Source organism: Ovis aries, chromosome 16, assembly GCF_016772045.2.
Source record: "Ovis aries strain OAR_USU_Benz2616 breed Rambouillet chromosome 16, ARS-UI_Ramb_v3.0, whole genome shotgun sequence".
Taxonomy (NCBI): domain Eukaryota; kingdom Metazoa; phylum Chordata; class Mammalia; order Artiodactyla; family Bovidae; genus Ovis; species Ovis aries.
The window spans coordinates 23,632,150-23,649,232 of record NC_056069.1 but is presented as its reverse complement, the minus strand read 5'-3'; the positions used below and the strand labels follow the sequence as shown (position 1 = coordinate 23,649,232).

The 17,083-nt window shown below is 39.4% G+C and overlaps 1 protein-coding gene across 9 annotated transcripts in view; it reads right to left on the bottom strand.

The window, feature by feature from the left end:
• The window catches only part of SLC38A9 (solute carrier family 38 member 9), a 94,758-nt gene extending 79,366 nt beyond the window's left edge, over positions 1-15,392 (bottom strand). For 3 of the 9 annotated variants that reach the window (XR_006056514.2, XM_004016980.6, XM_060400420.1), the window contains exons 1-2: positions 15,273-15,392; positions 2,334-2,480 (exon numbers count right to left, since the gene is read on the bottom strand). Coding sequence is in view for 6 of the 9 variants with exons in the window: in XM_004016980.6 (XP_004017029.1) it covers positions 2,334-2,446 (113 nt within the window). In the remaining 3 variants the exon portion in view is untranslated. Of the gene's footprint in view, positions 1-2,333; positions 2,481-14,934 lie in introns of those variants that run through there. The other 6 variants (XM_012096925.5, XM_060400421.1, XM_012096928.5 and 3 more) reach the window with 4 other exon arrangements.
• Positions 15,393-17,083: the final 1,691 nt, after the last annotated feature.

The following is a 17,083-nucleotide window of genomic DNA, read 5'->3' as shown; positions in this document are numbered from 1 at the left end:
GTAAGAAAGCCCTAGATCCTGGGAGAAATAGAAGAGGAAACAGAGTTTGAGAAAACTGGAAAACAGAAGTTCAAGGAATAGATGGGGTTGTTGAATAGTCGGGTATTTACCTAACAGTAACTGCCACATGTCCCACTTAAGGCACTCAGTTTCTTTCTGAGGAGACAACACTCTTACAGTTTCCTATTTACTCCCCTGGACTCATTTATACATATTTGCATTATATATAACTTATTAATGTCTTTACCCAAATGGCAGTATACTATATACACTGACTGCTCTGCACTTCACTTTTTTCATTTAACAAAATAAGTTGAAGACTTGTTCCATTTTGATATATAATAAAGTCACTTCCTTCTTTTTAATGGGTGAAAAATATTCCATTGTATCAAGGCACCATAATTTATCCAGTCCTATAAGAAAAGACATTTTTGTTGTTTTCAATCTTTTGCTATTATAAAGAAACAGGGCATCAAACAACTCTGGACATATACTATTTGACATTGCAAATTAATGTTTAGAAGTGAAACTGCTGGGCGATGTAAACTTTGGCATCGGTTGCTGGCATTTTTTTTGGTGAGGGGCAGATCACATTAATTTTGTGGGTTAAAATTTAAAGAGCATGACACTGTATTTTAGAGTCTTCCCTACTAAGAACAGAATATCCCTTTGTGTTACATGTAATATCTTATTAACTCTAAAATACACACTTAGTCCTTTCTAAAATATGGATGCATCTAATAATCCAGGACATCTTTTAATCACTGTCAGCCAGGTGGCAGTCATGAAAGTAACTGCTCCTGGTGGCATGACAGGTCATCTGTGGTCATTTCAATGATCAATCCATTTAGAGACCATTCACTTTTCACTTTCATGCATTGGAGAAGAAAATGGCAACCCACTCCAGTGTTCTTGCCTGGAGAATCCCAGGGACGGGGGAGCCTGGTGAGCTGCCATCTATGGGGTTGCATAGAGTCGGACATGACTGAAGCGACTTAGCAGCAGCAGCAGCAGCAAGGAATAAATATGAGCCATAGTGTTGTTAGAAAGCTTTCTGTGACACCTTCTGGTAATATCAGGCAAGTACAAGCATCAAAACGAAAAAGTATCAGTGATTTGGAAGAAAATTCTTTCAAGAAATACTACAGTATCAATGCTCTTAATGGTAATAAGGACAATTTTGTGTGAGCAGGAAAAAATAATGATTTTTGATGACTGCAAGTCAAAAAGTGATTCAGAAGAATCAGACTATGTGAAGAATCAGATTTGTAATATCTTAACCGATATATTTTGTTTATATTTTTGATTTTGTAATCGCACTAGAATTCTAGTAAGTACAAAAATAAAATTCTAAGTTCTAAGAAATTGTTGCATCAGAGGTATGGGCAGCAGTTTATGTTAGTTTTATATTAAAAAAAAAAAAGAACAACCAAAATCAGTACAACTTTTAATCAGCGTCTCAGATTTGAATAAACACTGTGCTGTTATTTTAGTATTTTAGAGTTTCTCTCATATAGATTTTGCACATTCTTAAGGCTATTCCTATGTATTTTATCTTTTCCTCCATTATATTTTCTTATTAGAATGCTATTGATTTTTGCCTATTTTGTAAACAACCACCTTACTGAATTGTTTTTTTAAAAATTGCTATTATAAATTGCATTTATAATAATTTTTCAACGGATTCTTTCGGATTGTCAAGGTAAGGAATGAAATAAAATTTAAACTCTAATTATCTTAAACTATCTGCTGGAATTTAAACTCACAGAAGGTAAAGATTATGAATTATTTTTACTGTTCTATTCCCAGCACTTCCCATACTTGTGCTCAGTTGCTCAGTCATGTCCAACTCTTTGCAACCCCATGGACTGTAGCCCGTCAGGATCCTCTGTCCATGGGATTCTCCAGGCAAGAATACTTGAGTGGGTTGCCACTTCATCCTCTAGGAGATCTTCCCAACCCAGGGATTGAACCTACATCTCCTACACTGGCAGGTGGATTCTTTAACACTGAGCCACTTGGGGAAGCCTAACTTTGCATAATACGTTGCACAGATCAGACAATCAATATGTATTTGTTAAATGAGTTACATGCATATTACTTCATAAAACTTACCTCAGCCATCCCTGACAGAGATATGGAATTTAGTCTAAAAAGCCAAATGTAAGTGAGAAAATATATTCATATATATTCTCTTTTATATACAAACATACAGAGCCTGTAAGAAATTAGATATTTTATAATAAAATCTCTATATATTTGGTTATAATGACTTCTATTTTAATAACTAAAAGTCTTAATTATGAAATAAATGTTTTATTTTAAACACTTACCTTTTAGATCTTATATCTGATGAATCAAACTGGATATTCATAGGTCCAGGATTTACTTCATGATCTCCCTCAGGGATGAGAAGATGCCTAGAATCACTATCCATATTTGCCATTTTTCTCAGACTCTAAGTACTAAAGAAGTCAGTCCTGTAATAAATCAGAAAAGAGAAATAATTTAAAGTTTAATATAAGAACTATTTTACTACTGATAGGTAATACATTTGCATGTGTAAGAAATAAACACAGGAATTTGCTGAAGATATCTTAATGAGATATATGTCTAAAACACTTACATTATCAGAAACTTGCTAAGTTGAAAATAAGTTACTACTTATTTTTCAGCTTAATAAAAAAAGAAGCAAGGCAATCCATTTCCAGTAATAAAACAGATTAGGCTATTTGGGCTCATTTTCCTGCAGAAAACAACTGAAAATACTGCATAAAATATTTTAAAAAAATTTTTGAAAATAGTAAGGAAATGCAGGTCATTTGTAGGTGAAATTAAGGAACCTAGAAAGTAAGTAGCTCGAACAAGTTGGTTCCATTCTGAAGGTATGCGCTGTGCCAGGAGAAACTCTGCTGGGGTTTTCAAGATCTTGTGGAATAGTAGGGAAATAAAAGACAAACCCCAGAATTCATCCAAAGTAAGGAATGAGTATAGTAAGAAATCACCCCCTATCCCTACTTCCCATACAGCTGTGACTACAGAGCGCTTCACCATCAGATTAGGAGTTAACAGGAAGAAATCCCAAAGAAAGGTAATGCCAAAGAATGTTCAAACTACTGCACAATTGCACTGAACTCACATGCTAGCAAAGTAATGCTCAAAATTCTCCAAGTCAGCCTTCAACAATATGTGAACCGTGACCTTTCAGATGTTCAAGCTGATTTTAGAAAAGGCAGAGGAACCAGAGATCAAATTGCCAACATCCAGCTGGATCACTAAGGAAGAAAGTTTCAGAAAAACATCTATTTCTGCTTGATTGACTATGCCAAAGCCTTTGACTGTGTGGATCACAATAAACTGGAAAACTCTTCAAGAGATGGGAATACCAGACCACCTGACCTGCCTCTTGAGAAATCTGTATGCAGATCAGGAAGCAACAGTTAGAATTAGACATGGAACAACAGACTGGTTCCAAATAGGAAAAGGAATACATCAAGGCTGTATATTATCACCTTGCTTATTTAATTTATATGCACATTGTGAGAAATGCTGGGCTGGATGAAGCACAAGCTGGAATCAAGATTGCCGGGAGAAATATCAATAACCTCAGATATGCACATGACACCACCTTTATGGCAGAAAGTGAAGAGGAATTAAAGAGCCTCTTCAAGAAAGTGAAAGAGGAGAGTGAAAAAGTTGCCTTAAAGCTCAACATTCAGAAAACTAAGATCATGGCATCTGGTCCCATCACTTCATGGCAAATAGATAGAGAAACAGTGGCTGACTTTATTTTCTTGGGTTTCAGAATCACTGCAGATGGTGACAGCAGTCATGAAATTAAAAGATCCTTACTCCTTGGAAGGAAAGTTATGACCAACCTAGACAGCATATTAAAAAGCAGAGACATTACTTTGCCAATAAAGGTCCATCTAGTCAAGGCTATGGTTTTTCCAGTAGTCATGTATGGATGTGAAAGTTGGACTGTAAAAAAAGCTGAGCGCTGAAGAATTGATGCTTTTGAACTGTGGTATTGGAGAAGACTCTTGAGAGTCCCTTGGACTGCAAGGAGATCCAACTAGTCCATCCTAAAGGAGATCAGTCCTGGGTGTTCATTGGAAGGACTGATGCTGAAGCTGAAACTACAGTATTTTGGCCACCTGATGCAAAGAGCTGACTCATTGTAAAAGACCCTGATGCTGGGAAAGATTGAAGGCAGGAGGAGAAAGGGACGACAAAGGATGAGATGGTTGGATGGCATCACTGACTCAAAGGACATGAGTTTAGGTAAACTCCGGGAGTTGGTGATGGAAAGGGAGGCCTGGTGTGCTGCAGTGCATGGGGTCACAAAGAGTTGGACATGACTGAGTGACTGAACTGAACTGAAAAGTGCCTCACTCCCTCACAAGAGAATCGCAAACAAGTTTTCTTGACACTGACCATAGCCTGTGTGTGTGTTTGTATGTGTCTGTGTGTATGTCTGCATAGAGGGAAATATTATATACTACAAACTGTACCTCATGGATTTGCAAGGTGATCAAAGAACACTTAAAGCTGTGAACATAATTTCAGGTTACTTGCTTGGTAGAGCTTAGAGGTAACTGGCTGAAGCCAATGTAAATCTTTTCTTTGAGGATCCAGAAAACACTGATCCTAGCCCTCAAAAGAGACTTGCAAACAATTTTTCAAGAACAATGAACAGTACACTGTCAAAAATAAACCAGCATATAAAGAAACAAAATGCTATTAGTGAGAACCAGAAGCAACAGCAGAAATAGTTTCACAAAGGTTTCAACCACATTCTTATTATCAGAATAAGATTATAAAACAATTATGCTTCCTACCTTTAAACAAATAAAGGAAAAAGTGGATATTTTCAAAAAGTAACAGCATGTTTGAAAAGAACCAGAGTGAAAGCTTAGGCACCGATAAATAACAACAAATAAAAAAATTATAAAACAAAGCATAATAGCCCAAATTTTAAACTCAATGGATGTATTTAAAAGTTGAAGAGAGGATGCTGGCAACATGGTGGAATAAAAAGCTACCTTTATCTTTTCCCTTCAAAGTACAACCAGTAAAACATCTGTAACACAATAAAACTGCCTCCACCCAACACACTAGGATGCTGGAGAGTTCCACACATCTTTACATCTAAGAGTGAGCAGACTAGATAGAATATATAGAAGAGGGGGGAACAGAGGGAGGGAGAAACCAAGAGAAGAGTGGTGGTGGTGCCTGTAATCCTAGCCCTCCAGCTCTAGCAGCCGAGACTGCAGCCCCAAAAGACTGGCGGGCAGCAGGGGAGGTGGGCACACGACTCCATGAACACAGAGGCCAAGACAGAGAAACTTACAACACTGCACCCAGCATAGGTGCCCTGCAATCCTGGCTCTTCTCTCTCTTCTCCCTCCCCCTGCAACGGCAGAGCCTGTAATTCAGGAGACCCTGGATATGATGTAAGAGACCACCATCCCAGCTATAGAGAAGGCAAGGCACCAACAACCCAGGAGGCACAAGACGCAAAAATGAGTGCCCAGGGTAACACTGCTAACAGAGGTGATGGAGGATGGACAGTGAAGATTCAAATACAACTATAGGTAGTTCAGGTAAGAGAAAGCAAAAGATTGTGCACCACTTGCTGGAAAACAGAAGAAAGGCCTCTAATTTCTAATCTATTAAATCTGTTATAATCAAGCAAAAAAGGTGTTTGCCACTTGAAATTTGTCTGTGGAGAAACAGCTCATCAGGCACCATGAATCATAGTAACACTGCACTACAAAATGACAATTCTCCAGAAAATAAATGTAAAGTAATGAAATATTATGACCTAACTGAAACAGATTCAAAATATTTGTCAGGAAGAAACTCAACAAACTATAAGAAAACTCAGAAAGGCAGATTCAATGAGCTTAGGAATAAAATTAATGAACAGAAGTAATACTTGAACAAAGAGATTTAAACTCTAAAAATAGAAAGAAATGAAAATTCTAGAGCTGAAGAATTCAGTAAATGAAATGAAGAATGAATTACAAAGCAATGGAAATAGAGCAGACTGGATAAAAGACAGAATCGGCAGGCTTGAAGATAGAAATCTAGAAATAATACCAGTAGGAGAGGAAGAGAAATAAGATATTTTTTTAAATCACAAAACTCTACAAGACCTGACTGACTCTTTTAGAGAGGACAACATTAGGACATTGGGTATCCTAGAAAAGAGAGAAGGGAACAGAGTTTATTTAAAGAAATAATAGCTGAGAATTTCCCAAGCCTGTGGTAAGAACTGGATATACAAGGCTATGAAGCTAGGAGAACATCTAATTACCTCAATGCAAAAAGATCTTCTCTAATACGCATTATATTAAAACTGTCACAAGGGGCTTCCCTGGTGGCTCAGTGGTAAAGAATCTGTCTGCCAATGCACGAGACATGGGTTCCATCCCTGATCCAGGAAGATCCCACATGCCAAAGGGCTACCAAGCTTGTGGGCCACAACTATTGAGACTGTGCTCTATTCTGGAAGCCACAACCACTGAACCCCACGTGCCCAGGCATGCATGCCACAGTGATGAGAAGCCCTTGTACCACAACTAGAGAGTAGTTCATGCTCACTGCAGCTAGCGAAAGCCCATGCAGCAATGAAAATCCAATAAAGCCATAAAAAATAACATCAAAAAACTGTCAGAAGTGAATCACAAAGAAAAAATGTTAAAGGTAGCAAAGGGGAAAAGGATAATAACCTATAAAGGAAGCTCCATTATATACAGAAAATCCTACACTGCCACCAGAAAACCACCAGATATCATTGATGAATTCAGTAAAGCTGCAGTATACAAAATTAATATACAGAAATCTGTTGTTAATTCTACACACCAATAATGAATTACTCAAAAGAGAAATTAAGAAAATAAGTCCATGTACCACTGCATCAAAAAAGAATAAAAAATCTAGAAATGAACTTATCTAAGGAGGCAAAAGACCTGTACTTGGAAAACTACAAGACACTGATGAAAGAAATTGAAAATGACACAAATAAATGAAAAGATATACCATGTTCATGGGTTAGAATTAATACTGCTAAAATGACCATACTACCCAAGGCAATCTACAGATTCAGTGCAATCACTATTAAAATACCAAGGGCCTTTCTCACAGAACTAGAGAAAAATAATTTTAAAATTTGTATGGAAATACAAAAGACCCTGAATAGACAAAATAATCTTGAGAAAGAGAACAGAGTTAAAAGAATAATATTCTTTGACATCAGACTATACTACAAAGCTATAAAAACAAACAATAATAAAAATCAAAACTATGACATAGGCACAAAAACAGACAAATAGACCAAATAAACAGGATAGAAAGAACAGAAATACACCCATGCACTTTTAGTCAATTAATCTATGACAAAGGGGGCAAGAATATACAATGGAGAAAAGAGTTTTTTCAAAAAGTGGTGCTCAGAAAACTGGACAACTACATGTAAAAGAACAAAATTAGAACATTTTCTCACACCAAATACAAAAATAAACTCAAAATGGATTAAAGACCTAATATAAGATTGGAAACTATAAAACTCCTGGAGGAAAACATAAGCAGAACATGCTAACATAAATCACAGGATTTTTTAATCTGTATGCTAAAGCAAGGAGAAGGGGATGACAGAGGACAAGACGGCTGGATAGCATCACTGAATCAACTGACATGAGTTTGAGCAAACTTGGGGAGGTGGTGAAGGACAGGGAAGCTTGGCATGCTGCAGTCCATGGGGTCACAAAGAGTTGGACATGGCTGAGCAACTGAACAACAAATGCTAAAGCAAAAGAAATAAAAGCAAAAATAAATATGACCTAATCAGACTTAAAAGCTTTTGCAGAACACGAAGGAAACCAGTGGCAAAACAGGCAGTGTACTAAATGGGAGAAAATATTTGCTAATGGTATGACTGATAAGGGGTCAAAATTCAAAATATATAAACAGCTCATACAACTCAATGAAAAAAACCAAATAACCCAATTTAAAAATGGGCGGAAGACCTGAATAGACATTTTATAAAGAAGTCATACAGATGGCCAACAAGCACAGGAAAAGATGCTCAATATCATTAATCATCAGGGAAATTCAAAACCACAATTAGACATCACCTTACACCCATTAGAATGGTTATCATCAAAAAGGTAAGAAATAACAAGTCTTGGTGAGTATGTGGATATAAGGGAACCCTTATACACTGTTGGTGGGAATGTAAATTGGTGCAACCACTGTGGAAAACAGTATGGCTATTTCTCAGAAAAACTAAAAAAGAACTACCATATGACTCATCAATTCCACTTCTGGGTATATATCTGGGAAAAAAAAAAAAAAGTTAATTCAAAAAGATACAGGTACCCCAATGGTTAGAGCAGCATTACTTATAACTGCTAAGACATGGAAGCAACCCGTGTCCATCAACAGATGAATGAATGGATAAAGATGTGGTATATACGTACAATGGAACACTTTGTTGTTTAGTTGCTGAGTTGTGTCTGACTTTTTTGTGACCCAATGGACAGTAGTCCAATAGGCTCCTCTGCTCATGGGATTTCCCAGGCAAGAATATTGGAGTGGTTTGCTATTTCCTTCTCCAAGGGATCTTCCTGACCAAGGGGCTGAACCTGGGTCTCCTGCATTGGCAGGCGGATTTGTAACCACTGAGCCACAGGGAAACTCTAGATATTTCCTTAGTAAGTAAGTAGGTGTTAGTCGCTCAATCATATCTGACTCTTTGTGACCCCATGGACTATAGCTCACCAGGCTCCTCTGCACATGGAATTCTCCAGGCAAGAATACTGGAGTGGGTAGCCATTCTCTTCTTCATGGGATCACCCCAATCCAGGGATTAAATTTAGGTCTCTTATGTTGAAGGCGGATTCTTTACTATCTGAGCTACCAGGGAAACCCTAGGCATTTCCTTACTATATCTGACTCTTTGTGACCCCATGTACTATAGCTTACCAGGTTCCTCTGCCCATGGAATTCTCCAGGCAAGAATACTGGAGTAGGTAGCCATTTTCTCCTCCAGGGGATCATCCCAATCCAGTATCCAACCTGAGTCTCCCGTATTGCAGACAGAATATTTACTGTCTGAGTCACCAGAGAAGCCCTAGGTATTTCCTTAGGCAGCAATAATCCTTCTAGCAGCAGTGAAACAGAGGAGAAGTTAATAACCAAGTCAGAGCAGGGAAAAAAGTTACCTGCTTAAACAATGGTGGAAATACAGGGTTACACTTCTGACTTACTTTGCTAACCAATGCTCTCTACTGTATTGGTTCCTAAACTAAACTAGGATGGGCTGAATTGACAAACAGGATTCTTTTAACTCCCAGAGATGATACTTTCACTGATTACTGAATGTTAGGAAATCAGAAAAGAGGAAAATCTAGAAAGGTTCTTAAATTTCAGTCAGCCTTAACAAAAAGTAGTAATCACGGTTGAGGAAAATATGAAGGACTGATTATTTCAATGATTTAAAATAAATCATGAATGAGTTCAAAGTTCAAATTCAAAGTTCCCAGTGCCTTTCAGAGATTTATAATATTCAAAAAAATATGAAGAATTGTAAGAAAATTGATAATTTTCAGTTGCCTCAACTTTAAACTCCCCCAGAAAGCTGTCTCAAAGGAAATTTAATATCTTTTTTGAAAGTCTTGATGAGAACTATATCTTAAAATCTGATGAATTAGGTTGAGAGGTGAACTGGAGTTTCATAGCTAATATTACTTAGATGGTAACACAGGATAGTGCTATCAATGATTGACTAAACTGTTAAATATTCCAAAGTATTATTTTTGTCACAGACTAACACTAATCCAGGAAATTAAATACACAAAATGACATAAACAGACATACTCACTTCTATTTCATTCAGTCCTCTGACCTTTAAAACAAAGTCCCAGATGCAAGATTAATGTCAAAGATAAGTCATTTAATAATGAGCCCTTAATCACTTAAGATTGCTTTTAGTATGGGGTCTCAAGACAAACACAGCTTATTCATAACTTGCTTGCTAATACCTATGCTGAAACATTATCTCTATAAAAAGAACATAGAGAACAACAAAAGGAAGCTCCTGTAACGTCTTTTAAAAGGTATTGAATGTCAGTCCTTTCCACTCCAGGTTCAGAAACTTCCTTTCACAATTCTTTGAGAAAGCAAATTTATAGTACTGGGTTGGCCAAAAAGTTCCTGAAGTTTTAAAGCAAAAACAGAAGACACATTTTTCATCAAGAACTTTATTGGACAACATATTCACCAATATGCAGATGAAACTACTCTAATAACAGAAAGTGAAGAGGAACTAAACAGTCTTTTGAGGAAGGTGAAAAAAAAAAGGAAATGAAAAAGCTGGCTGAAAGCTCAACATTCAAAAAACAAAGATCATGGCATCTGGTCTCATCACTTCATGGCAAGTAGATGGGGAAAAAGTAGATGCAGCGGCAGATTTTATTTCCTTGGGCTGCAAAATCACTGTGGACTGTGATTGCAGCCACAAAATTAAGATATTTGTTCCTTGGAAGGAAAGCTATGACAAACCTAGACAGCATATTAAAAAGCAGGGACATCATTTTACCAACAAAGGTCCATATAGTCAAAGCTATGGTCTTTGCAATATTCATGCACGGATGTGAGAGTTGGATCATAGATAAGGCTGAGTGCCAATGAACTGATGTTTTCAATGGTGGTGCTGGAGAACACTCTTGAGAGTCCCTCGGACAGGAAGGAGATCAAACCAGTCAATCCTAAAGGAAATCAACCCTGAACATTCATTGAAAGGACTGATGGTGAAGCTGAAGCTCCAATACTCTGGCCACCTGATGCAAAGAGCTGACTCATCGCGAAAAAGACCCTGTTGCTGGGAAAGTCTGAAGGCAGGAGGAGAAGGGGCAGCAGAGGATGAGATAGTTAGATGGCATCACAGACTCAATGGACATGAGCTTGAGGAAACTCCAGGAAATAGTGAAGAACAGGGATGCCAGGCATGCTGCTGCCCAGGGGTCCAAGGGGTTGCAAACAGTGGGACACAACTTAGTGACTGAACAACAATATTCACCATTTTTTTCCACTACCTTCTGACATTTTTCAGGCAATTTTACAATTCCATCTTCCCAAAACTGTTTATCTTTTTGAGCAAGAAACTGTCTCAGGTGCTTCTTACAATCTTCCAGGGAATTGAAAATTTTCCATTAAAAGAATTTTGGAAGGACTGAAATAAATGGAAATCTGAAGATGCAGTGTCTGGTGAATACCGTGGATGAATCAGACCTTCCCAGCCAAGCTGTAACAGTTTTTGTCTGGTCATCAGAGAAATATGCAGTCTTGCGCTATCTTAATGGAAGACTATGTGTTTTCTGTTGACTAATACCAGATTCTTTTCTTTGAGTGCTGCTTTCAGTTGGTCAAATGGGGAGCAGTACCTGCTGGAATTAATAGTTCTGTTTTCCAGAAGGAGCTCATAGTAGAGACCTCCCTTCCAATCCCACCATATACACCACATCATGTTCTCTGAATGGAGATCAACCTTTGGTGTGGTTGGTGGTAATTCATTTCACTTGCCCCATGATCTCTTCCATTCCACATTACTGTATGGTATCCAATTTTTATTGCCCATCACAATTTGTTTTAAAAATGGAATTTTCATTAAATAGAGAATTGAATGCAGAAATATGGTCAAGGTTTTTTTTGCTTAACTAACATGGAACCCAAACATCAAAGCAATTAACACAACCAAGCTGGTACAAATGATTTTCAATGCTTGATTTGGATATTCTGAGTATGTTGGCTATTTCCCTCATGATATAAAGTTGACTGTTCTCAATTAGTGTCTCGATTTGATCACTCTCAACTTCAACTGGTCTACCTGACCAAAGAACATCATCCAACAAGAAATCTCCAGTACCGTACTTCCTTGATGGCTCAATGATTAAAGAGGCCACCTGCCAATGCAGGGGACACAGGTTTGACCCCTGGTCTGGGAAGAGTTCCCGTGCCACTGGGCAACTACCAAGACTGTGCTCTAAAGGCTGGGAGGTACAACCGCTGAGCCCATGTGCTGCAACTACTGAAGCCCGTGCACCCTAGAGCCTGTGTTCCACAACAAGAGAAGCACCGCAATGAGAAGCCCATGCATTGGAACTAGACAGCAGCCCCTCCTCTCTGCAACTACAGGAAAGCCCACACAGCAACAAAGACCTAGCACAGCCATAAATAAAGAAAGAAATCTCCAGTACAAACCACAAACCATTTTTTGTCACATTTGATCAGTCATGCCACCTTCTCTACACACTGCACAAGTCCCTTTTTGTGTTTCAGTTGCCTTTTTACCTTTCTTGAAATAATAAAGCATAAAATGCCAAAAATGTTGCTTTTTTCCTTCCATCTTCAATATTTAAAAAGCTACACAAAAATTCACCAATTTTGATGAATTTTTTTTTAATGCACACTGATATGACAGCTGTTACAATACAGTCTTAACAGAACTGTTTTAAATGAAGTTAAAAACAACAAAGCACTACTACAGCACCTTACATAAAACAACCCAATATACTGGCCAACTCAATATATATGCCAAGATGCTAGCAACAATCTGCAATAACAGGCACTGGCTTTTGCCCAAAGAAGTGGATTATGAACCCACCATGTAAGTGTTTATGAGTGAGAATTACTACTAACTAATACTTATGCATATGGTAGAGTTTTAGATAGTACATTTATATTCAGTTTACCAGGCTGGGGGTTGATAATTTTTTTTTTCTGTAAATGACCAGATAGTAAATATTTTAGGCCTTGCCAGCCATACAGTCTGTGCAACTATTCAACTTTGCCTTGTAGCACTAAAGACAATATATAAATGAGTAAGCATGGCTATATTCCAGTAAAACTACATAAAAAATAAATACATTTGGCAGTGGGCCAAGTTTGGTCATAGTTTACACACCTATCCAGCATGCCAATATAAAAGCAAATGGGGGACTTTACCATTGGTCCAGTGGCTGAGAATCTGTGTTCCCAATGCAAGAGGCCTGGGTTCGATCCCTGGTCATGGAATTAGATTCCACATGCCACAACTAAAACATCCCACATGCCGCAATTAAGACCTGATGCAGCCAAACAAATAAATAAATATTTTTTAAAAAAGCAAATGGAGGGGACTTCCCTGGTGGTCCAGTGGTTAAGACTTTGCCTTCCAATGCAGGGGGTGCAGGTTTGAACCCTCCTCAGGGAACTAAGATCCCACATGCCTTGTGGACCAAAAAGCAAAACATAAAACAAAGCAATATTGTAACAAATTCAATAAAGATTTAAAAAAAAAAAAAAGGCAAATGGAATCATATCATTAAAAAGGCAGCCTGGTAAAAGCAGTTTTGTTATGTATATGTATGTTCTTCTATGTATCGTAAGTCTATAACTTCTATAAAGTCCAGTTTGGATTTATCCAAACCTCTTCCTTATGAATTGCTTAATGGTCAACTGACAGGAGCTATAATATTTAAATTCTAATGTGACAGTTAGATCAACAAATCCTTCAAGAGGTGTAAATCTGACAGTGCTGGAAGAGAATGTAGTTTAATAAAGAAATTACCAGTTAAAACAATGCAGTAGCACCAAAGAACCTCTCCTTCTACAATAGGGAACGCTATTATAAATGCTCTAAAGTTATGTTTAGGGAGGAAGAAAGAGAGAATACTGGTAAAGGACTTAAATTTAAGTGTATTATAAAATGCTGGCCTGGTAGAGATTTTTAACCTCTTAATGATTTTTTTTTTTTTTTTTTTACTTTTATGGTCATCTCTCCTTAAAAAAAAAAAAACTATAAATCATTATTTTAATTTGTAATTCATGCATTCCCATCCTCCTATGCTGTTTATCCTTTATTGTAACTATTCAGGTTATTATGAAAATCACAATGAACAGCAACTACTTTTATGTATGTAACTAAGATATGCAGCATTTAAGATTGAGAGAAGAAATCTAAGGCTAAAGGTTCTCAGAGCTCTAGTGGGCACACAGTGGGAAAGGTGAACTTTATTTTTCTTCCAGTCAAAGAATCTATTGGTTACATTTTAGTTTGCTACCGATCTGTCATCTTAACATGAAGTTTGTAGATGTTTGTGATGCAAGGAGATTTTGTTCAAGTTAAAATAAGATTTCTTTAACCTATTGAAAAGTTTAACGGCTTCCCAGGTGGCCCTAGTGGTAAGGAACCCGCCGGACAATCCAAGAGAGGGAAGGGCATGACAACCCACTCCAGTATTCTTGCCTGCAGAATCCCATGGAGAGAGGAGCCTGGCAGGTTACGGCCCATAGGGTCGCAGAGTCTGAAACGAGTGAAGCAGACTTTGCACTCACGCATTGGAGTTTAAAGCCTTTCTTTCCCTTCAGGGGTTGCCTGGTTACCTTGCATATGACAGAGTAAAAAGATAAACGAAGGGGGAACAGGTTAGAGTTTGCTAATCTACTGATCGCATCAATAGATTAAGGCAAGGCTTGAGAGTCATGAAAATTAGGTTTCAGTCAAGCTGGTCAATAACTGGTTGTCTGGTGGTGAGCGAGTCAATTTCTTCATCTCGGTGGGCCTGACTTTCCTCATCTGGAAAGTCTCAACGCAGTTGATAGCAACTCTCAAAGTCCCCTTCTAGCTGTTATTCTAAGACAGGAAGATGTCAAGCCACCTACTATCAGGGCACTAGCTCTCACAATCGAGCCGGGGGTGGGGGTTGGGGAGAAGAGTGACAAGGACTTACTGGGATAGCCCTCACTCCCCACCCCTCGCCCCCGCCATCTGAGGTTAGGACCGCATCAAGGCATCAAAGGGGTTTCCTCCCCCCCCCCCCCCGCCCCCCAGCTCTCTCCTACTCCCATTCCTATAATTCTGCCAATTCTCCGCCTCCCTCTTCTCACCTGGGTGTTCACCCACTGTAACCATGCCTTTTCCTTAAGGCCTGGGCAGACACGACTCCCACAGCCCCTCGAGTTCTCCCAGCCACGGACTGAGTCCCCTGCTTTGCTCGCACCCGAACCCTGCAGGAGCACGCGCCGGCCCTCCGGACAGGACTCCACGGGCCCCAGCTTTGGCCTCACCGCTCCCGCAAGAAGCCACCTTTCCGGCGCGTTTCACCAAAGAACTTCCCCGGGTGACAGCCCGCTCCGATGCAAGCTCAGTCGTTCAGGCCGCTTCTCCCCTGTTCCCTCCGCTACTTCCCCGGAGGTGAGTTTGCAAAACCCGCAACGTGCTCTACCTGAGCAGGCCAAGCCCAGAAACTCAGAGCGTTTGGCGGGAAGGAGGACACCCCTTCCCCAAGCTTCTCAACTTGCCACAGCGAGGCTTCTTGTCCCCTGGACAGGAAAAGGCAAAGGCCTAGGTCGCGGGGGCCGGCGGGGGATGGAGTTCTAAGAGCACCAAGCCGGCAGCCGCAGTCAAACCTCCCGCCTTCGCGGACTACAACTCCCAGAGGGCTCTGCGACAGCCAACACTCCTCCCGCCGCAGAGCCCAACCCTTCCTCTTCAGCTTCGGCTTTTGCTTGGGCTTGGGCTTCAGAAAGACCGGTGACCCGGTTAGGCAAATCGCTTCCCCCAGCCGCCTGACGTCCGCGCTGGAGTCTCTTGTCTGTCTGAGGCCCTTAAGGCGTCGAAGCGGAGGGACGCGATCTCCTGCAGTCGGTACCACCCCGGAGGCCACTGAGAAAGGGCTGATGTGATATTTCCATCTAGGGCAGACTTCCCACTGTCTCTTATCTCAGGATGTTCTGGCTGATGCTCTGTAGTCTCATCACGTGCTTGAACCCTATGGATACCAAGGGAAGCTGGCTTGAAAAAAGAAAATTGTTGGATTGGCACTTTTCCTTCCTTGTCTAGACACTTAGGCTTTTTCTTTTTCTTTTTTTTTAATTTTTAACGTGTTGGCAAATTACTCACTAGCCGGAAAGGGGATTTGGGAGGATTTTAAGCACCCTCTCCCCATCCCTAACTTTCTCCCAGAGCCACCCCAAATAAACATATAACTAAGTAAAATTAATGTGCTTGTTATTAAAAGTCAGCTTAAGGTAAGCCTTCTGAAAAGCATATGGTGATACCTAAGCTCTTCTTATACAGGAAGCCAGTGACTTTTTTTTTTTTTGGAAGCAAAACAACCAGGATAAATACAACAATGTAATATGTTAATGGAAAATGAAATAACCCAAATTTAACAAATATCTAATATTGAGTGCCAAGCATTTTACATGCAAAATATCTTTTAAAAATATTTTCTTTTATTATTTTTGGCTTTGCTGGATCTTTGTTGCTGTGCGGGCTTTCTCTAGTTGTGGAGAGCAGGGCTACTCTTCGTTGCAGAGGCTTTTCATTGTGGTGGCTTCTCTTGTTGTGGAGGACAGGCTCTAGGTGCTCTGGCTTCAGTATTTGTGGCACTTGGTCTCAGAAGTTGTGGTGCATGGGCTTAGTTGCTCTGCGGCATGTGGAATCTTCCCTGACCAGGGATTGAACCTGTGTCCCCTGCATTGACAGTTGGATCATTATCCACTGTACCCTCACATTCAATATCTCTTTAAGTCTTTACCATGATTCTAGAAGTGTATATTACCCCTATTTTACAAATAAGGAAGCCATCCTAGAGAATTTAAGTGAGTTACCCAAGGCACAACAACTATTAAGCAGCAGAAGAGCTGGAAATCAGACTAAGGTCTTATTCCAAAATCTGTGCTCTCAAACACTGCCTATGGTATTGAGGGTTTGACAAATACAAGGCAGGTGATGTGATGAATGTTGCCTTTAAGGTGCATGCTAAGTCACTTCAATAGCGTCTGATTCTTTGTGACCCTATGGACTGTAGCCCGCCAGGCTTCCCTGACCATAAGATCCTCTGGGCAAGGATACTGGAGTGGGTTGCCATGCCCTCCTTGCCTTTAAGGTAGATAAAAGTTATTTTACTAATGGTATCCTTATTTAAAAACTTTTGCAATTGCTCTTTAGATCAACATTACATTCTTCAGATCAACAGTGCATTTCTTTTGATAACTCCAGTGATAGCAAAATGTTCTTTTTTTCTCTGCT